The 21,254-nt window shown below is 39.5% G+C and overlaps 1 protein-coding gene across 1 annotated transcript in view; it reads left to right on the top strand.

Annotated features, from left to right (window-relative positions):
* The first annotated feature begins 2,235 nt into the window (after positions 1 to 2,235).
* Positions 2,236 to 21,254, top strand: part of SNX18 (sorting nexin 18) — a 33,683-nt gene continuing 14,664 nt past the window's right edge. Inside the window, 2 exon segments of the mRNA XM_074282517.1 lie at positions 2,236 to 2,999; positions 3,001 to 4,162. Coding sequence (XP_074138618.1) covers positions 2,487 to 2,999; positions 3,001 to 4,162 — 1,675 coding nt within the window. The 5' untranslated portion in view covers positions 2,236 to 2,486.

The following is a 21,254-nucleotide window of genomic DNA, read 5'->3' as shown; positions in this document are numbered from 1 at the left end:
AGAAGATCCAACTCACTTCCAGTTGATCAATGATGGACAAAGACAATTACACCCAGGGAAGGAACACTGGGAAGTGAATGTAAATTGTTAGCACTACCGTCTATCTACCCAGGTTACTTATACCTTCGGAATCTAATACTTAACGTGCAACAAGAAAATGGGATTTACACACATGTATTGTATCTAGGTTATACTGTAACACATGTAAAATGTATGGGATTGCCTGTCATCGGAGGGAGGGAGTAGAGGAAGGGAGGGGATAATTTGGAAAAATGAATACAAGGGATAATGTAATAAAAAAAATTACTCATGCATATATACTGTGAAAAAATTATAAATAAATTTTAAAAAAAGAAAATTATTTATTTAGTAAACACTTAATAAATGCTTACTGATTTGATTCATTGATAATAAGTAGTAGAGCTGTAATGTAAATCTAGGTCTTCTGATTACAAAGTCAATTCTCTTTCCACTCTAGAATTTTCACTTTCATTAATGTGGAGCAGATGCGCACACACACATATGTATATATACTTCTATCTACTTCTCTATCTCAAAACAAGTAAGACAGTCCCTGCTCTCAAAAAGCTTCCATTTGAATGTGGGAAGACAGCACATGAGCTGGGACTGGGAGCATTGCACCAGGTAAGATGCTCACCATCAGATCCTGAGCTTCAGGGGCAGCTGGTCAGTTCCAGTCGGAGGAAGAGGAGACGCCAGAAAGCAGGTGAAATGTTCGGAGATGAGCCAGAAGTTAAAAGCATATACTAATAACGCATTTGGGGGATGCAGAGAATAAAAAATCTTGCTAGACATAATCCTTCTGCCTTCAGTGAAGGTATAGAAGAGGTGGACATATAGGAAATAAAGGGAAAGAGGCGGTAACAGAGGCTCCTGCTATCCATGGGAAAGGAAGGTTCCGTTAGGCCCCGCCCACACCTATAGGCCTGTTGAGCTGCGCTAGTGGGTGCACATCCTTAAGGGCCACCACACACGCCGTACTTTTACTACTTTTGTCCACGTGACTTTCCAGTCACTGAGCTACATAATTGTCAATGGCAAGCTTTGCTCACTCCAGCCAAAAGCATCGCTGTGACAGTCCAGCCCACAAAGAAATAGATTGTTGTGTGTAAGTAGGCTGTGAAAGGAAGCTGACCTATTTGGACAGCACCGGCTAGCACCAGAAATCATCCCTCGTTGTTCATAGGACTATGGACCAAGAGCTGAAAGGGACCTCAGAGAAAACAGGGGCCCCTGGAGGCAAAAGGGCAACCCTGAGTGCTAGAATGTTAGCACTAAAGTAGCTTAGAAATCATCTGGTTCTTCGTTTTAGGATTCAGCAGGATCCCCTTCTGTACTTTAAATGAGATTCCAGGCAGTATAATTTCATATCTACATATGTATATGTGCATAATAACTATAAATTTACATATATAAATGTGTATATATATATATATATGTATATAGTACTTTGCAAAGGATTAGAAATATGTAAACTATTAATTTACTAACACTAACCCATTATTTTGTTCATTGTCTGATCTCCCTTCTTTCTTTTTAGATCAAAAACTCTTAATCTGTTTTGTGAATCTGTTGATCCCTTATGGATCCAAGAAAAAAGTTCCTTAGGGGGCAGCTAGGTGGCGCAGTAGGTAGAGCACCAGCCCTGAATTCAGGAGGACCCGAGTTAAAATATGATCTCAGACACTTAACACTTCCTAGCTGTGTGACCCTGGGCAAGTCATTTAACCCCAGCCTCAGGGAAAAAGAGAAATGTTTTTAAATAAAAGAAGAAACTGCTAAATTTCGTAAGAGGTTAAACGGAAATTATATATGTATGTATGTATATAATTTCCCCAGAATACTGGTTAATCATTGTGAATAGGAATGAAAGCTCAGGACTTGCATTCCTTGTTAAAAACAAACAAAGCACCTTTTGCATGTAATTATATTTAATTTACATTTAAGGTGCTTTAACCAGATAGTTGAATGCAACAATAACGAAGTTGCTTTCCACCCTGGAACGATGCTCGGGAAAGCGCGGTGGCGCGCTGCAGGACTCGACCAGCAGGGGGCAGCGGCGGCCCGGGAACCGTTGTGCCACCGCCGCCTCCCCTGGAGCGAGCCGAGCGAACGCCGCGGAGGAGCGACTCTGCGATCGCTTGCTTTCCCCTGGCCGCGCTGCTCTCGGCCGTGGATTAGCAAAGCTGGGGACGTGGGAGGCTGTGGCGCCCCCCGCCCCCAAAGCCCGCGGCGGCGGCGGAGAAGCGGGGACTGTGCGCCGCTGCTGTTGCTGCCGCCGCCGTGGCCGCGAGGGAAGCCGGAGGGGAGCGGGCACCGCGAGCCCCGCGCAGCCGAGCGGCGGGACGAACGGGGACGGGCGGCGCAGGGCGGGCGCCGCGGAGGCTGCCTGTCGCGCGCCGGGAGTCTCCGGGGGGGCCGGTCGAGGACCCCGAGCGGGCGGGCGGGTGGAGGGCGCCGGGGCCATGGCGCTGCGCGCCCGGGCGCTGTACGACTTCAGGTCGGAGAACCCGGGCGAGATCTCCCTGCGCGAGCACGAGGTGCTGAGTCTGTGTAGCGAGCAGGACATCGAGGGCTGGCTGGAGGGGGTCAACAGCCGCGGCGACCGCGGGCTCTTCCCGGCCTCCTACGTGCAGGTGATCCGCGCCCCGGACCCCCTGAGCGCGCCCGGCGGCGACAGCCACGGCCAGGCGGCCCGCTACGCCAACGTGCCGCCGGGCGGCTTCGAGCCGCTGCCCCCGGCCGCCGCCTCCGCGTCCTCGGCCGCGCCGCCGGGGCTGTCGCTGGCGAGCTCCTTCAAGCCGCTGCCCTCCGACAGCTTCCAGCCAGTGCAGCAGCAGCAGCAGCCGCCCCCCGCCGCGGCGGGCTACCCGTACGGCGCGGGGAGCGCGGCCCTGCAGCCCTCGCCGGCGCAGCCGCTCTACGGCGGGGGCTACCAGCCCAGCCAAGGCAGCGACGACGACTGGGACGACGAGTGGGGACGACAGCTCGACCGTGGCCGACGAGCCCGGGGCGCTGGGCAGCGGCTCGTACCCGGACTACGACGGCTCCTCCTCGGGGGGCGGCGGCTGCGCGCCCGGGCGCTACCGCCTGTCCACGCGCTCCGACCTGTCCCTGGGCTCCCGGGGCGGCCCGGCCCACGCGCACCCCCCGCACTCGCACCCGCCGTCGGGAGCCAAGAGCTCGGCCACCGTGAGCCGCAACCTGAACCGCTTCTCCACCTTCGTCAAGTCGGGGGGCGAGGCCTTCGTGCTGGGGGAGGCGTCGGGCTTCGTGAAGGACGGGGACAAGCTGTGCGTGGTGCTGGGCCCCTACGGCCCCGAGTGGCAGGAGAACCCCTACCCGTTCCAGTGCACCATCGACGACCCCACCAAGCAGACCAAGTTCAAAGGCATGAAGAGCTACATCTCGTACAAGCTGGTGCCCACGCACACCCAGGTGCCCGTGCACCGGCGTTACAAGCACTTTGACTGGCTCTACGCCCGCCTGGCCGAGAAGTTCCCGGTCATCTCGGTGCCCCACCTGCCCGAGAAGCAGGCCACTGGCCGCTTCGAGGAGGACTTTATTTCCAAGCGCAGGAAAGGACTCATCTGGTGGATGAACCACATGGCCAGTCACCCGGTGCTGGCCCAGTGCGACGTCTTCCAGCACTTTCTGACCTGCAGCAGCAGCACCGACGAAAAGGCCTGGAAGCAGGGCAAGAGGAAAGCCGAGAAGGACGAGATGGTGGGAGCGAACTTTTTTTTGACCCTGAGCACCCCTTCGGCCGCAGCCTTGGACCTGCAAGAAGTGGAGAGCAAAATCGACGGATTCAAGAGCTTCACCAAGAAGATGGACGACAGCGCCCTGCAGCTCAACCACACGGCCAATGAATTTGCTAGGAAGCAAGTGACCGGCTTCAAGAAGGAATACCAGAAAGTGGGACAGTCCTTCCGAGGGCTCAGCCAAGCTTTCGAACTGGACCAACAGGCCTTTTCCGTTGGCCTGAACCAGGCCATTGCCTTCACCGGAGATGCCTACGATGCCATCGGAGAGCTCTTTGCCGAGCAGCCCCGGCAGGACCTGGACCCAGTGATGGATTTGTTAGCGCTCTATCAGGGACATCTGGCCAACTTTCCAGACATCATTCACGTTCAGAAAGGTAGAGTACTGTTCTTTTGCACAAAATGTGTATGTTTCCCAGGTTGAATGCTTGCTGAGTGGTTCTTTTTAGTGATTTTGGAGGAATTGCTTGAAAATGCATCTCTCCCAGGTCAGGAACCAGATGCAGGAGAGGTTGCTCCCTTCGTTGTCTAGTACTTTAGGGTGGCCACCTTTTGTTATTGTTAAGCAGTGCCCATTATGCAGAGGCAGCAGGACTTCGTGAATGGCAAACCTGGACTGGGAACCAAAAAGACCCGAGTTACAAATCCTACCTCTGACATTCTGACTGTGTGGCAAGTCATTAATCTCTCCAACTGTAGAGTATCTCTGGACCCTGACTCAAAGGTGCAGAAACTTTAGCAAACTAAGCTTTGTTTAGCAGAAAATTTAGGTAACTTCAGAAAAAAGTAACTTGGTGCCTTTTTGTCCAAAAAGTGAAAATTCAATTCAGGTCACTATTTATTAAGGAGTAGAATAGAGTGTTAGAGGATCTGGGTTCAAATCTAGCTCTACAACTTACCTGTGTGGCTTTGGGCAGGTCACTTATGTCTGGACCTCAGTCCTCATCTCTAAAGTGAGAGGATTGGACTCATTGGAGGGTTTTTTTCAGTCCTAAATCTGATTAGTGTGCCAAGAACTGGGAAATGCAAAGAGAAAAACTACACAGCCTGGGCTCTCAAGAAGCTTATAGTTTAACAGAAAAGTTAAAGGCAAGGGAGGGATCCAACTCCACCCCATCCCACCCTCACCCTCTACTATACAAAACTGAGAAGACTGATCACTTTCTGTAAGAGGGATGGAGGGAAGATTTCCTGGAGGAGATAGTGGTACTTACCATAGGTTTTAGAGCAGCTAGGTGGCCCAGTGGAGCCCTGGACCTGGAATCAGGAAGACTCATCTTCCTGACCCCAGACTGAGGTCACTTAATCCTGTTTCATTTGTAAAATGAGCTAAAGAAGGTATTGGCAAATCAATACCTTTGTCAAGAAAACCCCTGAACGATGGCAAAAAAACCCAGGCTTTTTGTATAAATAGAGGTGAAGATTTCTCTTTTCTTTTTAAATTTCATATTATTTCTAAGATTTTCTTTAAAATTTTAAGTTTCAAATTCTCTCCCTTGTACCCCTTCCATACCCTTTGAGAAAAATGTAATATCAATTATACATGTAAAATTGAGCACAACATATTTCCATATTAACTTGTTGGAAAAGAGAAAACAATGAAAAAAAAAATTTTGCTTTAGGCTGCCCCCAGACTCCCATCAGTTCATTTTCTGAAGGTAGTTTTTATCATGTCATTCAGGATTGTCCTTGATCATTGCATTGCTGCAAAGAGCTATGATTCAAGTGATTATCTTAATGTTTTGCTGTTACTATGTACAATGTTCTAGTTCTGTTCACTTGCATCAGTTCATATAAGTCTTCCCAGGATTTTTTGAACTCATCTCCCTCTTTTCCTGAACCACAGAAGTATTCCATCACACTCTTAATACAACATTTTCAGTCTCATTTCCAATTGATGGTTATCCAGAAAAAAAAGAAAGGGAGTACATCTAATCTTGGAGACAAAGGGCAATATAATTGGAATAGAATTAAGAACAAGATGCAGAACAGCTAATAATCTTTTGGGTGGGAGCAGATTGAAGTAAGATGAGAAAGATAGATTGAAATCAGACCCAGGAGTAAAATTTGATTTTGAATCATGGGATCATCGGTTTATACTTGTAGAGCTTTACAGCTTATTTTAATAAACATTCAATCAGTAAACATTTACTAAGCATCTACTTAGACAAAGTACAGAGCACTGAGGATACAAAAGGAAGGAAAAGACCTTAAGCAGTTCATGATCTAAGAAAACATAATTTGCATTAAATTATATTCAGGAAAGTGAGGTCCAAATTGAAGTCTAAACTGATAACTTGGAAAGAACCTTAAGTTCAGTCTCCCACCTAAAGCAGAAATTTTTTGCATTTCTGACAGATCTAGCTTGTGTTTGAACATCTTTCAATGACAAGGAGCTCACTTGATAGCTAATTGATTTTTTTGGCCCCATAATAGCAGAATAAGTTTTTTCTACCAGATACAGCCATGATCATTTGGAGACAGCATGGTGCAGTGTAAAGGGCACTAGGTTTGGATACTGGCTCTGCCACTTACTACCTTTAAGAATTTAGGCAAATCACTTAATTTCTCTGAACCTACTATTGTTATTTCATCTATAGGATTGAAGTAGATGAGTGAATGAAAAAGTGTTTGTTGTTTACACAAAGCACTTTTCTAAGTACTGGGGATACAAAAAAAAGTAAGGCAGTTTGTGTTCTCAAGCAGCTCTAGCACTCACTCTGATAAGGGGAAATTACATGAACTTTTAACTGCAAGTCAGATGGAAAAGCCTGGTGGTCCTTAGAATGCAGTAGCAAAGCATATGGTAATCCATCATCTTTAGTGTCATTTTCATTAATAAAATTTTATGTTGAGCCAGTTGACAATGACAAGAACTTTTGGTACTGAGACCTTTTTTTTTCTGGGTCTTTGAAGCTATGACTATTTAAAATCAAAGGGCTGGTTGGTGTCTTCTGAGATAGGTGCTGATCACACCTCTACAAGATTTACTTCCTTAATGATGTCAGAGGTTAGTCTTGGAAGCAGGTCTGTTATGGGGAGAGGTGGGATGCTTAGTGGCAAGCTCTTTGTTCTTTGGGATCCTAGATTTACCTGCTCAGTGTTGGCAGTTGGTCAACCCTTGGAATTGGTGGTGGTGAGGATGGCTGGCTTCTTTCTTAGAGAGATTAATTGCTTCATTGGATGATGATTGGGGGGTGGAGCAGAGCCAATTGTTTGTGGGGCATTGATGTTTCTGGGCTCTTGAACTTACCAATGACTGTGGATGTCAGCTAAAGTCCCTTCCAGCTTTAGACTATGATCCTATTCCCTCTCTCTCTTGTTATTCTCCCAGGCTAACCATTCCCATTCATGTAACATTGTCTTCAGATTTTGTAAAACTTCTGGATTTACTTTAGGTTTCTGTCTTTAAAATGTGGTACTTAGGCATAAAAACTGTATTTCAGATGTGACCTGATGAGTGGGACAAAATTGGAATTGAATATTTAATCTGATGACTGGGGAACCTTGAGTTCAGAGGCGTGTACACACACACACACACACACACACACACACACACACACACACACAGAGGATTATCTCTTGCTCTGATCATTATATTTCTTGTTAATTTAGTTCCATTAGTGTCAGCTTTTTTTCCAAGTTAGTGTTCATTGAACTTTAACATAAGCTTAAACTCCTAGAACTTTTTTATATTAATTCCTTTTGAACCTTTCACTCTGATCCTGTATTTGTATAAAATGTGTTTGTTTTTTGGGGGGGGTTGTTTTTAGGTTTTTACTTTTTTTTTTTTTAACTTATTTGGGGCTTCACATTTGTCCTTTAAATTATTGTCTTGTTAATTTCAGGCTTTGTGTCTCAGTCTGTTGATCTTTTTAGTTCCTGATTTTCTTATCCATTATATTGCTCTTATTTCCAACTTTCTGCCTCCAGCCAAGTCATTGATAAAAGACAGAGGACCAAGCCAGAGAGTCTTGCATTAATGTAATAGAAAGCAACAGTAAGTAAAGAGGACTAGGTTTTAATAACCAACTTTGCCACTCACCAGTGATGTCCTCAGCAAGTCACTTCATCTTTATTAGCTTCAGATTTCCTCATTTCTTAAATAGACAGGGATGGATATCTAAAATCTTTTCTAACTTTGTTTTATGGTTCTGTTTTAAAACTGCTTTTGGATATATATTTTTTCCCAGTGAGGAGGGTTGAGTATCTGACATCTGTATTCCATATCATTGTCCAGATAATAGGTAATAGTTAATATTTTATAAAGTACCTTATATGTGTTAGGCTCTATGCTAAGGGCATTTATAAGTATTTCATTAGACCCTCACAATACCAGTGGGATATAGATACAGTTTTATTCTCATTTTCACAGTTGAGAAAATTGAGACAAAAAGATATGTGACTTGCCCTTGTTCACACAGCAAGTAAGTGTTTGAGGCTGTAAAATTTAATATTTAAAATAGTACTGTTATATCAATATGGAGATAGGGAATATTATTTTTATTAGGAGCAGCATATTTATGAGAGATAGCAAGGTGGCATGGAAATAACCCTGGAGTTGGTTTTAAAAAATGGGGTTTCAAGGTCAGTCCAGACACCTGCAAGCCACATGTTGGGAAACAAACTTCATAAACTCTGGCAGCTCAATGTCCTTAGTTGCATTTGGGGAGGATAAAAATGCACTATGTCACAAGGTTGTTATGGGGAAAGTATTGATTATGCTGTCAAGCAGAGCCAGTGATTACAAAATCTCTACAAGCTCTCAGTCAGTGAACATTTATCAAGTGCTTACAGTGTGCCAGATGGGTGCTAAGCTCTAGAGACTTAAAGAAAGGCAAAAGACAATCCCTTTCTCTGAGGGATTTCACTGTTTAACTGCTGGGAGGAGGGAGGACTGGGAGAACATGCAAATAACTAGTACAAAAAAAAAAAAAGAAACTAAGTGTAAATGAATGTGAGAGAGGAAGATTCTAAGGTGGAAAGGACTATGAGCATTCTGCAGAAGAGGTTACTGAAGGTGAATGTAGAAAAAAGCCAAGGAAACAAAAGTTTTAATTTTTCCTCATTGTAGTAAGTAAGATGCAATATTGCCCCTAAATTCTGTAAGGACCTCTTTTTCTCCTCTTCAGATTTGGTAGGTTTGGAATTTGCTGCCTAAAGCTATGCTTTTGGAAAAGTAGGCCATTAACATTGTTTTCTAGGAATTTTGATGGACTGCTTTTCATAGACTTGGATGAAACTTTTCAGAAATACTCAAAATTTTGATATAAAAAGAAGTTCCACTCTCCGCTCCACCCAGATTCAAAGCTTTACTCTTGAGACCTTTGAAAGAACTCAGATCACTTCAAAGGCCTTAACTTTTGGTCCTGAGAAAACCCCAAACAATTTTGATGCAATTCAAATAACCCTTTTGTGTTTAAAATTCTCTATTGGAATATAATTATTTTAGTAACCTCTCAAGGTTTATAAGGGGGGCTTCCCCCTTAGAAGATTAGCTACTTATCTCTAAGATTATCAGAGATGTTGATTCCCTTTAGGTTTTTCTTCGCCTTGGGGGAGTTCTTAACCTGCTGTTTTTCAACTTTAAAATTTTTTTTTAAAAAACTATTTCAATGTAATTGATTTCATTTATAATTCTATGTACTTTATTTTACAAATTTAAAATCATTATTCTTAGAAAAGGTTCATAGGCTTCTCCAAAGAGATTGATAACCCAAAAGGTTATGAAAACCACTGCTAATTTAAGGAAGAGAAAGCATTGTTAGATCTTAGATCCTGGACTTTATCCAAAAATCAGGATAGGAAACTTCCTCTACTGCTAGAAAAAAGTAACTTTAGAGATTATGTAATCCAACTCCAGCATTTTATGTATTAGGAAACTGAGGCTTAGAGAGAAAAAATGATTTGGCCAAGACTCCTTTCCACTGCTTTCACATTCTTTTTCAGCAAATTTCTTTTTTTCTTAACCTAACCTTCCACATAGTTTTCTGATTATGTAACTTTTCCCCCATAGCCTTTAGATACGACATTAGGGAAATGAAATAGGCATAGATCTTCCTTAAAGGGTTTTTTAAGGCACTCATCAAGTGGATAATTTTGTAAAGCGGGCCCCAGCATCAGAATTTAGACAATATAAACCAGCACTTAAGAATTTATGGCTAGTGATAAATGCATTAAAGACTGAAGATAAAAAAAAAAATGCAAATAAATACTATTCTGTCCAGTAGACTCAAACTTTATATTTTACTTATACTAAAGTTGTTGCATAGATTTAGTTTTCATTTTTGGCATTAGAAATGGAAAACCATCTGTCAGATCAGAATTTCATTTTTTTTTTTTAATCAGGTAATATTTCTTTCCCATGTGTCTATCTGGGTTAATGCATTAGAATGAAGGAGGAAAGTAGTTTGCCCTAGTTTTTAGGCCATCATAGTGGGACTCAGTTTTTCTTTATATTTTGTATATACCTATTTATTTACATATCTTCCCTTGGAATGTGCATTTTTTAGAAGCAAGGACTATTTTTTTGTCCTCCTTTGTATTCCCAGAACTTAGCAAAATTCCTAGCCCATATTAAATGCCTACTAGATGCTTGTTAACTATTTATTCACTTTGAATAAGCAGGGAATCTCTTTTAAACTATTAGTACCTTAATATTAGACTGTTAGTTAATTGACTCTGTTATCTATAGTACCAACTTGTCCTTGGTGTTTCATAATTTTTTCTTTAATAAAGGGATATTGCATATTTTACCCTCTTGTATTAATTAGCTTTATATTGTCCTTCATTCTCAAAAGAGGATCTTGATATCAGAGAGATGATGCTGTGACATACAAGTGAGGTAAGCAAGGCTCTTTAAAGTCACCAAACTCACTTTCTCCTCCAGGGCCATCTGGTCTAATGGTAAGAAATAGATCAGGATGGATGGAAATGGCTTAGGATACAGTGGGGTTAACTTTTATAATGTGCTAGAAGCATAAGACTAACAGTGAACTTAATAAAGTATATTGTCAGACTTTAATACAGGTAATTTTGTTTCATGAGATATGGTTTGATTTTCAATATATGTAAGTCTGGTTAAAAGTTATTTTATAAAGGGATCTTCAAGGTTTTATGCTTATTTGGGGAGAATTGTTGAAGGAAAGGATAATCTCTAAATATGAATATGAAAATATTATTTGTGGAATTATGAATATGTAACAGGTCGCTATGGAAAACCAGATTATATTTAAAAACTGAATGCAAATATCAATCTTTCCAGGGAAGAATATGAAATTATATGAAGTAATAGCAAGGTTTGGACCGTGAGCAGAATTAAATTGTAATCTCCTTCAGAGCATGGCTTGCTGCTTTTTCTCTGTATTTCTTGCTTCAATTTTATCTCCATGGTGTCTTTATGGGGTTCCTTAATATTTTTTGCATGAATGCAAGCTTCCTTAGTACAGGAGTAAGGTAACTTTTTTTCTTTTACTACACATTATAGAGAGATCATTTCTATCTAAGCTAGATCTGGTGCAGTCATCCTTATAAAGTCTTACAACTAAAAATGGCCAGTACCTTAAAAATAGTCATATTTAAAATGTTAGCAGGTTGTGTGGGGTATTTGTATATTACTCACCTATTTCCTTGGGGGGGGGGGGCATGTAATTGAAAGACCTTTGTAATTGAAAAGCTTTTAGTGTTCCTGGAATTGTGCTCAGCCCTGGGAATACAAAAAGAGGCAAAAAGACAGTCCCTGCCCTCAAGGAGCTCACAATCTAATTGGGAAGACATAATGCAAACAAATATATGCAAAGTAGGCTGTATACAGGATAAAAAGAACATAATTAATTGAGGGAAGGCAGTGGAATTCAGTGGGGTTGCAGATGGCTTCCTATAGATTTTGCTTGGAACTTAAAGGAGGCCACAGAAAGCAGTTAGTTGAAACAGGGGAGATCTTTCCAGGCAGAGCAATAACCAGAAAAAATGCCCAGAACTGAGAGATGGAGTATCTTATTCATGGAACAACCAGGCCAATGTCAGTAGATCAAAGATTATGTGTTGGGAACTAAGGTTAAAAAAATTGGAAATGGAGGCTGGGACTTGGTTATGAATGCTAAAAGAGACATTATGTATTTGTATCTGGAGGTTATAGGGAGCCACTGAAGTTTATTGAGCAGGGTTATGACATGATCCAACCTGTGTTTAAGAAAATCACTTTAGTGGCTGAATGGGAGTCGGATAGGAGGGGATAGAAATTTGGGGTAGGCAGATGCATCAGCATGCTATTGCAGTAATGAAGGCATGAAGTGATGACAGCCCGCACTAGACTGATGGCAGTGTCAGAAGAGAGAAAGGGGATGCATTTGTGAAATGTTGCAAAGATGAAATCAGCAGGCCTTGGCAACAGCTTGGATATGGGAAGTGAGAGAGAGTGAGGAATTTAGGATGACTTCTGGCTTTGAGCCCAAGTGACTAAGAGGATAATGCTGCCCACTACAGTAATACCGAAGGTAGGGGCTGGGGGAAACTGAGGGGGAAAGATCCTGAATTGTGTTTTTGACACAATTTAATATGCCCACTGAACTCCAGTTGGGGATGTCTGAAAAGTAGTCAGAGATGCAAGATGAGAGATCTATGGAGAAATTGGGACAAGAAAGGTAGATTTGAAAGTCATCAGCATAAAGATGGTAATTAAATTGATCTATCATGGGAGCTGATGAGATCATCAATTGAAGTAATTGAAAGGGACAAGAGAAGGGGGCCCAGAACAAAACCCTAAGGTCATGATTTAGATGAATATCCAGCAAAGGAGACAGATGGAAAAAAAATCAGTATAGAATGGTATCCTAAAAACCTATAGAAAAGAAAGTGTCAAGGAAAGAGTGATCAACAGTGTCAAAGAGAGGTTGAGGAGAAAATGAGAATTGAAAAAGACCATTCAACGATTTTTGGCAACTTTAAGACCATTACTGACTTTTGAGAGGGCAGCTTTGGTGGAATGAAGAAACCAGATTGTTAGCATGTAAGAGGAAAGTAGAGGCGCTATTGTAGTTGGCCTTTTCAGGGAGTTTAGCTGCATAGAGGGGTAGGGATCAAGTGAAGGTTTTTTAGAATAAGGGAGGACATGAACATGTAGGTAGACAGGTAAGAGATGAGCCAGTAGAAAAGAAGAGATTGAAAAAAAAAAAAAGAATTGGGGTGACAGAAGAGTAAGTCTATTGAAGGAGATGTGTTAGAATGAAATCATTTGAATGAGGCTACTTTATTATGTGTAACTGGAGAGAAGAAAGAGAAAGTGACAGATGTGATGGTACTTGAGTGATTGGAAATGAGGAAGGAGGAGATGGTTGAGATATCTGGTTTCCTTTATTTTATCACTGAGACCTTTAAGCCTAAAAAGGATTGGGATAGAGCCAGAAATTAGTTTCAGACCATGTCTTAAATTCATTGAGTAGGTCCAGTAAGTGTAGCTACCTGCTACACTTTGCTTGCTGTGAACCCTCCCAGACTTATGGAGCCAGATAAATTCCAGACTTGGATAGAATCTAGAGCAAAATCTAAATCTAAATAAAGGAGCTCCTTTAGTTAAAGTCTGAAATTTAAATCTTTTTCATTTTTGGGTCTGACTTAATCAGAGTTATGTTCCCATAGCCAGTTTTGGGGAAATGGTGAAGATTTTGAAGTTGACTTTTTAAAAATACTCATCTAAAGGCAGAAAATGGTCTGGAAGCCTTAAGAATGAAAACTACATTACAATAGTGATCTCCAAGGTTACCTTGAGATTTCAAATTCTTTGACTTTTTAATGATGTGATATACTTGCTACTGCTGTCCTGGTAGTTTGTTTCATTATTCAATAGTTGTAATAATAAATGTTTATTCAGCTTTGTATTGTATATCATTGAGGTTAGAATTTTGACAGATGTTGGCCAACTGAAAGAAGTCTTAGAATAAACCAGTTTCTTTGGGGGGGGTGGAGTGTTTGAGTTTAGAATTGTTTCTACTTCTGTGACATCTTTAATATCAGTTTCACAGGCTAAAAAATTATTCAAGGAGTTATAATGGCACTGATCAAGATACAGTCAGTTCTGGGATGGGTCTCTGAGTATTTTGGTATTTGTTTATCCTCTATTTATTAGAATATAACTTTTATCAATATCAAGTAAAGTCTTACTTTTTGAAAGGGGAGAGGGAGAAAGATTAGTTACTTCTTCCTCTAATCAGAGATAAAGATTTCTTTTTGATGCCTGAATGCATAATGAATATATGTTCCTAGACCACAGTAACTTCTTTGGTCCTATAACCACCTTCTCTGGTGCTGTTTTTTCTTGGTTCTTTTTTCTGGCTTCCCTCTGCTTTCTTGGATTATTCCTTAGTTTCATAAATATTGAAAGGATTTGTGATTTTTATATGAAGAAACTTAGATCACAACTTGCCCATGACTTCCTATGTCAGGATCTCTTCCAGAATTCAGACTCAGGGCTTTCTAATTCCATGTTATCAGTAAGCACTCTATCCCACTCTGTTCTGCTGCCTCTACTTTTCTCTTATTTTTGTAGTTCAATAATTCTAATTATTTTGCTATTCAGGATAGGGGAAACCATCTCTAAATTTGTCTGCTTTTTTTTTTTAAGCAGCAGCACCAACCAGAAATTTAACATTAACTTAACTCATAATTCATTTATGCAAAAATGTTCTCAGCCATGAAAATTGGCTTTTTGACAATCATATTATTTATTGCCAAATGCAACAGTAAAAACTAAACAACTGAAAAAGTAAATTAGAAGATAGTTTGAATTAACTTCCAAATTGTAGGAAGAATCATAGGATTTTGATTTGAAAATTATTTTATTCATTTAATCCAAGATTCAGATTTTACAGATGAGAAAACTCAGAAAGCTCAGAAAGATGAACTAACTTAAGTTTGCACAGTAAGCAACAGAATCTGGATTCAGATCTTGGTCCTTTGATTGTGAAGCTAAAATCCAAACTCTGAAATTTTGAGTACTTTGCCAAGATTCTCAAGGTAAATAAAATCCAGCTACATTTTTTAAATTCTGCTTTAGATATTAGATTAGAGGATAGATAATTTTTTTAATAATACCTTTTTATTTTTTTTGAATACATGCAAAGATAATTTCCAACATTCACCTTTACAAAGCATTGTTCCCAAATTTTTCTCTTCCTCTTCCCCTTCCCCTAGATAGCAAGCAATCCAATGTAGGTTAAACATTTAATGCACAGTTATTCTAAATATATTTCCATATTTGGTCACATTGCACAAGAAAAATCAGATCAAAGGGAGGAAAAAAAGCCGGGAGAAAGAAAAATCTAAGCAAACAAACAACAACAAAAAGATGAAAATATTTTGCTTTGATCCACAGTCTCCATAGTTCTCTCTGTGTATGTAGATGGCTCTTTCCAAGGGATGAATAATGTTTAAAAAAAAAAAAGCCAAAAATAATTTTGGTAAGTGAACTGCTTATGTCATTTCTGCTCAAAAGCTTTCAATTGCTCTCAATTTCTAATAGACAGTTTTGAAGAGAATTTCTTACTCTGCCATTTAAGGTCCTTCATGGTCTGACACCAACCTACCTGTTTAAGTCTTTCTCATCATTCCTTTTCATTCAATCAAAAGACGATTTAAATTTGATTAATAGCTAGTCCTCAAACTCAGCTTTACACCGTCTTTTATGTGTAGTAGCTTGATTTCAGTTCTACCTCCACTAATAGCTTACTCAGTTGCTATTTATTAATAGCATTCTCCAAATCTCTCTCCATTGCCATGCCTCTGTACTCCTTTGGACAGCTCCATCATAACAATAATGGTAGCTTGCATTTATGTTCTGCCCACTATGTTCTGCCCACTATGTAAAAGAACTGTATGTCGGGTGCTTTGCAAATATCATCTCATTTGGTGCCTTCTTCTCTAAGGTCACATGAGCACAGGTACTCGAATTTCCTGCATACCCTCTGGAGATTGGTCTTTGGGAACGGTGGCCATGGATTTGCTCTCCAGGCACTTTTGCTGAGTGGCTGCTGAGGTGGGGACACCTGACTGCTCCACTGCCAAACCAATTGCAAGGTCCAGAAGCAGTTCTGAAGATTGATACAGTTAGTACAGACCTTTGAGTGAGTAAGGCACTTGGGAGCCAGCCAGTGAGCTTCCTTGTTTCCTCCAAAGGGGAACACCATTTCTTTGGACAAAGGTCAGTGCCTGGGGGCACAGTGGGCAAAGGGAAGCAGGAAGACCCGACTTGAAATGGGCCAAAGACACTATTAGCTGGTTAGGATCCTGGGCAAGTCACTGCCCCTCTGTTTGCATCACTTTCCTTGTCTGTAAAATGAACTTCCTACTTCTCAGTGTTATGAGGACCAAATGAGAAAATATTTTTAAAGTGCTTAGCACAGTGACTAGCATATAGTAAGCTTTTCATAAATGTTAGCTAGTGTCATTATTATCAAATTAATTGAGAAACTTATTACTGGGTAGAATCCTACCAAAGTGTCACATACCCCCTTTCCCCTGCATATAATTTTCTATTTTTGCCATATATTGTATTTATTTTGTAATTTATATTGTAAACAGATGTTTACAAGAACCTTAAACATTTATAATTTATTTTTATGTGACCTTTGTGATTTCTGTGTTATATGCCTGTTTTCATGATTCTGCTATCATCACTGCAGCAACAGAAGGGGGTTTCACAGGCTTGATGACTATTTTGTATTTTTTCTTTGTTTCATGAGTTACTATGGCCAAAGAATTCATTACCAAGTGACCAGCATACTGCTGATGAGCCTGTCCATTCTTAATTGAGCTGTTCCTCAGTAAGCACATCCAGTCTATTGCTAGGACTGTGTTTTGAAGCTTTTCCACTTGGTACAACAGGCCTAAGTATATTATGCTTACTCAGCAGTGCCTTTGAAAACTCAAGGTCACGTTGATGCCCAAGGGAAACATTGGAGTAGGACATGGTGAATGATAGTTACACTTCTTTTATAGTTAATTCACCAACTAATTGATGGCCTGTCCAAGCAGTTTATTATTTTTTCAGAGTCAGAGATTAGCTGTCACCTTACAGCCAGCCTAGTAATCAGACAAGAAGTTTTCTTGTTTAGGAAAATAATTATTTTACTTTAGTACTTCAAGGATTTGTCATTCATTGGTGTGTCATTTCCTCTCCTGAGGCAGATTACATGTTTCTGTTGTTGAAAAATTCATCACCCTGTGGCCAAAGTCTCTAAACTTAGTCTGGTCCTTAGACAAAGGACACATAATACATCACCAGGGCTGTGCTTGAAGCCTTTCCAGCTAGATAGAAACTGCCAAGCTTGTACTTTTCTGGTGTAGCCTTTAAGAGCTCAGTGACCTCCATGTCTCCCATGACGTGTTGCAGTAGAAATCTAGTGGAAGTTTGTTCTCCTCGTGTGCGTGACTTAGAAAACCATAAGTTAGCATCCTCTCTATGTTGTGCTGTTTGGTTTTTTGGTTAAATTTCTCAGATACATTTTAATCTGGTTCTTGCTGGGAAGTTTTGCAGGAAGCCTACAACTAAAAGACTGAAAGTTTGACACCTTGGATATAAAGCAAAGAAACTGAATTTTGAGTCAGGACAACCTAGACTTGAATCTCCATTTGAAAATTTACTGCCTTTATATGGTCCTTAGGCAAGTCACTCAATATCACAAGCCTGAGGTAATTCTTTAAGACATGTAGAAAGATCTCAATTTGAGTCATTGGAGGTAATAAAAATCATAAGAACTTGATATGTAAATCTGTAGATAAAAATATTACTACTCATATTGAACAAAAATGTTTTAATTATTTCAAAACTGCTAAAATTTAAGAATATTTAATAGTGAATATATGTATATGTATGTCCATTATGTTGAGAGTATAAGTTATAGTAGAAGGCATAAATATGATTATTTAGCTTTCTCATAATCTCATAGTAAAGCAATATGTTGTTCAATTTGGAAATATAGTAGTACATGGTGAAAATTGGTTTTTGGAAAGGAGAAAGAATAGTCTGCGCATTTGATAGTAAAAATAGATTTCTTTTAACAGGATTTGGTTATAATCTGGAAATGCTGATATTCACTTCAATAAATTTATTAATCATTTATTAAGGGCTAGATGCTTGGAATATATAGATGAACAATAACCTAGTGCCTAATCTGAAGGAGAACTAACAATCTACTATCAAGAATAAATATAGTACAAGATAGGAACTTATTTGGAGAGGAAGAGAATATTTGCTTCTGATAGTTATCTGCTAAGGCTTTTATGTAAGATAAGTTGAACCTTGGAGAAAGGAAAAAAAGAAGGAATAGAATTGATGAATTAAAAATAGGGTGACATATACCTTATATACATACCCTGAAAGAGGGGAGAAGATAAGTATTAGTTTGGTTTGATCCCAATGATCTTTTTAGATTTTTTCTAAATCACCAGAATCTTCTGAATTTTTTTTGAGCAAAAGAATTAACTTAGTCCTACTGGAATCAGAATAGGCTAGTTAAGTTAAGTAGGCTAGAGGTGATAAGGATTGCTTGCTAGGTTAATATATATTATTAATTAAAGCTTTTTATTTTCAAAACATATGCATGGATAATTTTTCAACACTCATCCTTGCAAAACGTTGTGTTCCAAATTTTCCCCTCCTCCCCAGATGGCAAGTAATCCAATATATGTTAACATATATATAAATGTTTAAACCAATATATGTATACATATTTATACAATTATCTTGTTGCACAAGAAAGATTAAATCAAAAAGGAAAAAAAAATGAGAAAGAAAACAAAATGCAAGCAAATCATAAAAAGGGTGAAAACGCAATGTTGTGATCCACATCCAGTTCCCATAGTCCTTCCTCTGGGTGTAGAGGGCTCTTTTCATCATAAGACCTTTGGAAGTGGTCTCAATATTCTCATTGTTGGAAAGAGTCATGTCCATCAGAATTGATCATTGTATAATCTTGCTGTTCCAGTGTATAATGATCTCCCGGTTCTACTCACTTCACTTAGCATCAGTTCATATAAGTCCCTCCAGGCCTCTCTAAAATCATTCTGTTGATCGTTTCTTACAGAACAATAATATTCTATTTCATATACCATAACTTATTCAGCCATTCTCCAACTGATGGGCATCCACTCAGCTTCTAGTTTCTTGCCACTACAAAAAGGGCAGCCACAACATTTTTTCCACATGTGGGTGGCTTTCCCTTCTTTAAGAGCTCTTTGGGATATAAATCCAGTAGAAAAACACTGCTGTGTCAATGAAGATGCAGTATGATAACATTTTGAGCATAGTTCCAAATTGCCCTCCAGAATGGCTGGATCCGTTCACAGTTCTACCAACAATGTATCAATCAGTGTCCCAGTTTTCCCACATCCCCTCCAACATTTGTCATTATCTTTTCTTGTCATTTTAACCAATCTTGGAGATATATAGTGGTATATCAGGGTTTTCTTAATTTGCATTTCTCTGATCAGTAGTGATTTAAAACACCTGGTTGCCTAAGGTTGCTTACCCCTCTAAACCATTTTCCACATAGCATAGTCAAAGTGGTTTTCCTAAAGTGCAGGTCTGAGATTGTTGCCTTTTTTCATCCCTCTCTCTCCCTTCAATATACGAGATAATTTTCTAAAAATTAGAGCTTTCCAATAATGGAATAGGCTGCCTCATTAGATTCCCTGTTACTGGATTGAGTGAGTTAGAACTTGTATGACTGTCTTCCTTATCCAATAAAAAGTTGATTCAAATGAAAAGAAAAAAAATGAAGCTTTTTCCATCTAAAATTCTTTAAAATATTGACTATCAAGATATTAGACTTTAGTCTGGATATCTATCCTGATAGTCTACTGATATCCTTCATATTTTTACCCCTTCTCCACTTCTTTCTCAGGGACTGATAATCAAATCAACATTACCTTTCCTCCTGTGAAATTTGCTATGATTCCTTTAAGAATCCTAAATCATTCCACCATTCCACTGATTTCCTCATACACATTCTAGCCTATGTTCTTAATTCATCTTTTCTAGCCCTCCTTTCATAAACTGTTTTCTCTCTATTTTGTGTATACTTATATGTGCAAGTGCTGCCCCTTTCCTTCAATAGAATGCTAGCTTCTTGAGGCAGGGATTGCTTTATATTATTTTTGTATTCCCAACATTTTCTATATGTGTCTCACATGTACTATTCAATAAATGCTTGTTGTATTTAATAACATTACCTGTAATCTAGACACCTTGTTTGGAACTGTTAAAGTGCTTTTCCATTTTTTTCTGACTGTTATAAAATGACTAATGTCATTAGTATTAGAAGAATACTAATTAGGATTATATTTTTATATAACATTACTATGTGAAAGGAAGTATTAAGTACAGAAGTCCTGCTGTTCAGGACTTTTTAATTTTGAAAGGCAATATTTTAGTTGTATACACATAGTAAGGATATATATATATATATATTTAATGCAGAACAATTTTTTTCATTTTTACATGTAAAAATAATTTTAACCTTCTTTTGAATATTTTTTTTAACTTGCATATTCTCTTTCCCTCTCTTCTCCTTTCCCTGAAGAAAGCAATTTGATATAGATGTGCAGTCACCAAGTAGTCATTTTAAAAGAGGTTCCTAAATTGCTTGCTGTAGGTTTTTTTTTTTTTTTTTTTTTTTTTTTTTTTTTTTTAAATTCAGGCTAAAGAAAATGAGGAAGATAGAAAATGATGGATGGGGAGAGTAAAGAGGAATAGAAAAATAAAGTTCAGCAAACATTTTTTAAAGCATCTACTGTGCTCAAAGAACTTTGCACATAGAGAACAGATGGGTGTAGAATATATAAAAGCACCTTCCCTCAGACAGTTTAGATTTAAGAAGAGAATGAATTGGAGAGGGGGAAGATGGAGGCAAGGAAAACAATGGGGAGGCAGTGACATTAGTCCCTGAGAGAAGTGATAAATATTTGACGTAGTGTGTGATCTGTGATTGGAGAGAAGGGAACCAATGTGAGTAATGTGGAGGTAAAATTGATAAAACTTGCCTACTGGTTGAATGTAGGCAGAGGCAAGATATTCCAGAGTGACTTTAAGCTTACAAACTTGAATGACTGGAAGGATGGTGGATATTCTGCAGAGGCAGAGGTGGAGACAGCACTTGAACTGACCTTTTAAGGAAACCAAGATTTCAGATCAGCAGATTTGAGTAGTCATAGTAGCCTTTCATCTTTTGTGTGTCCATAATGCTTGGAATTCATTCCTTCCTTTCCCCTCCGCCTTTTATAATCACCTGCTTCTTTTAAAGTTTGACTTGGGTGCTGCTACCACATGGTGCCTTTCCGAATTCCTCCATCTCTTAGTGGCCCTGAGAATTATTTTGTATTTTCTTTGTATAAATATTGTAAATGTATTGTATTTACTTTGCATATATTTTGAATTTGCCATAATATTTAGGCAGACTATTTTGGAAGGGCTATCTG

The sequence above is a fragment of the Sminthopsis crassicaudata genome, chromosome 1, assembly GCF_048593235.1.
Source record: "Sminthopsis crassicaudata isolate SCR6 chromosome 1, ASM4859323v1, whole genome shotgun sequence".
NCBI lineage: Eukaryota > Metazoa > Chordata > Mammalia > Dasyuromorphia > Dasyuridae > Sminthopsis > Sminthopsis crassicaudata.
Note: the sequence above shows the minus strand (reverse complement) of the source record. Positions and strands in the feature narration are given on the sequence as shown.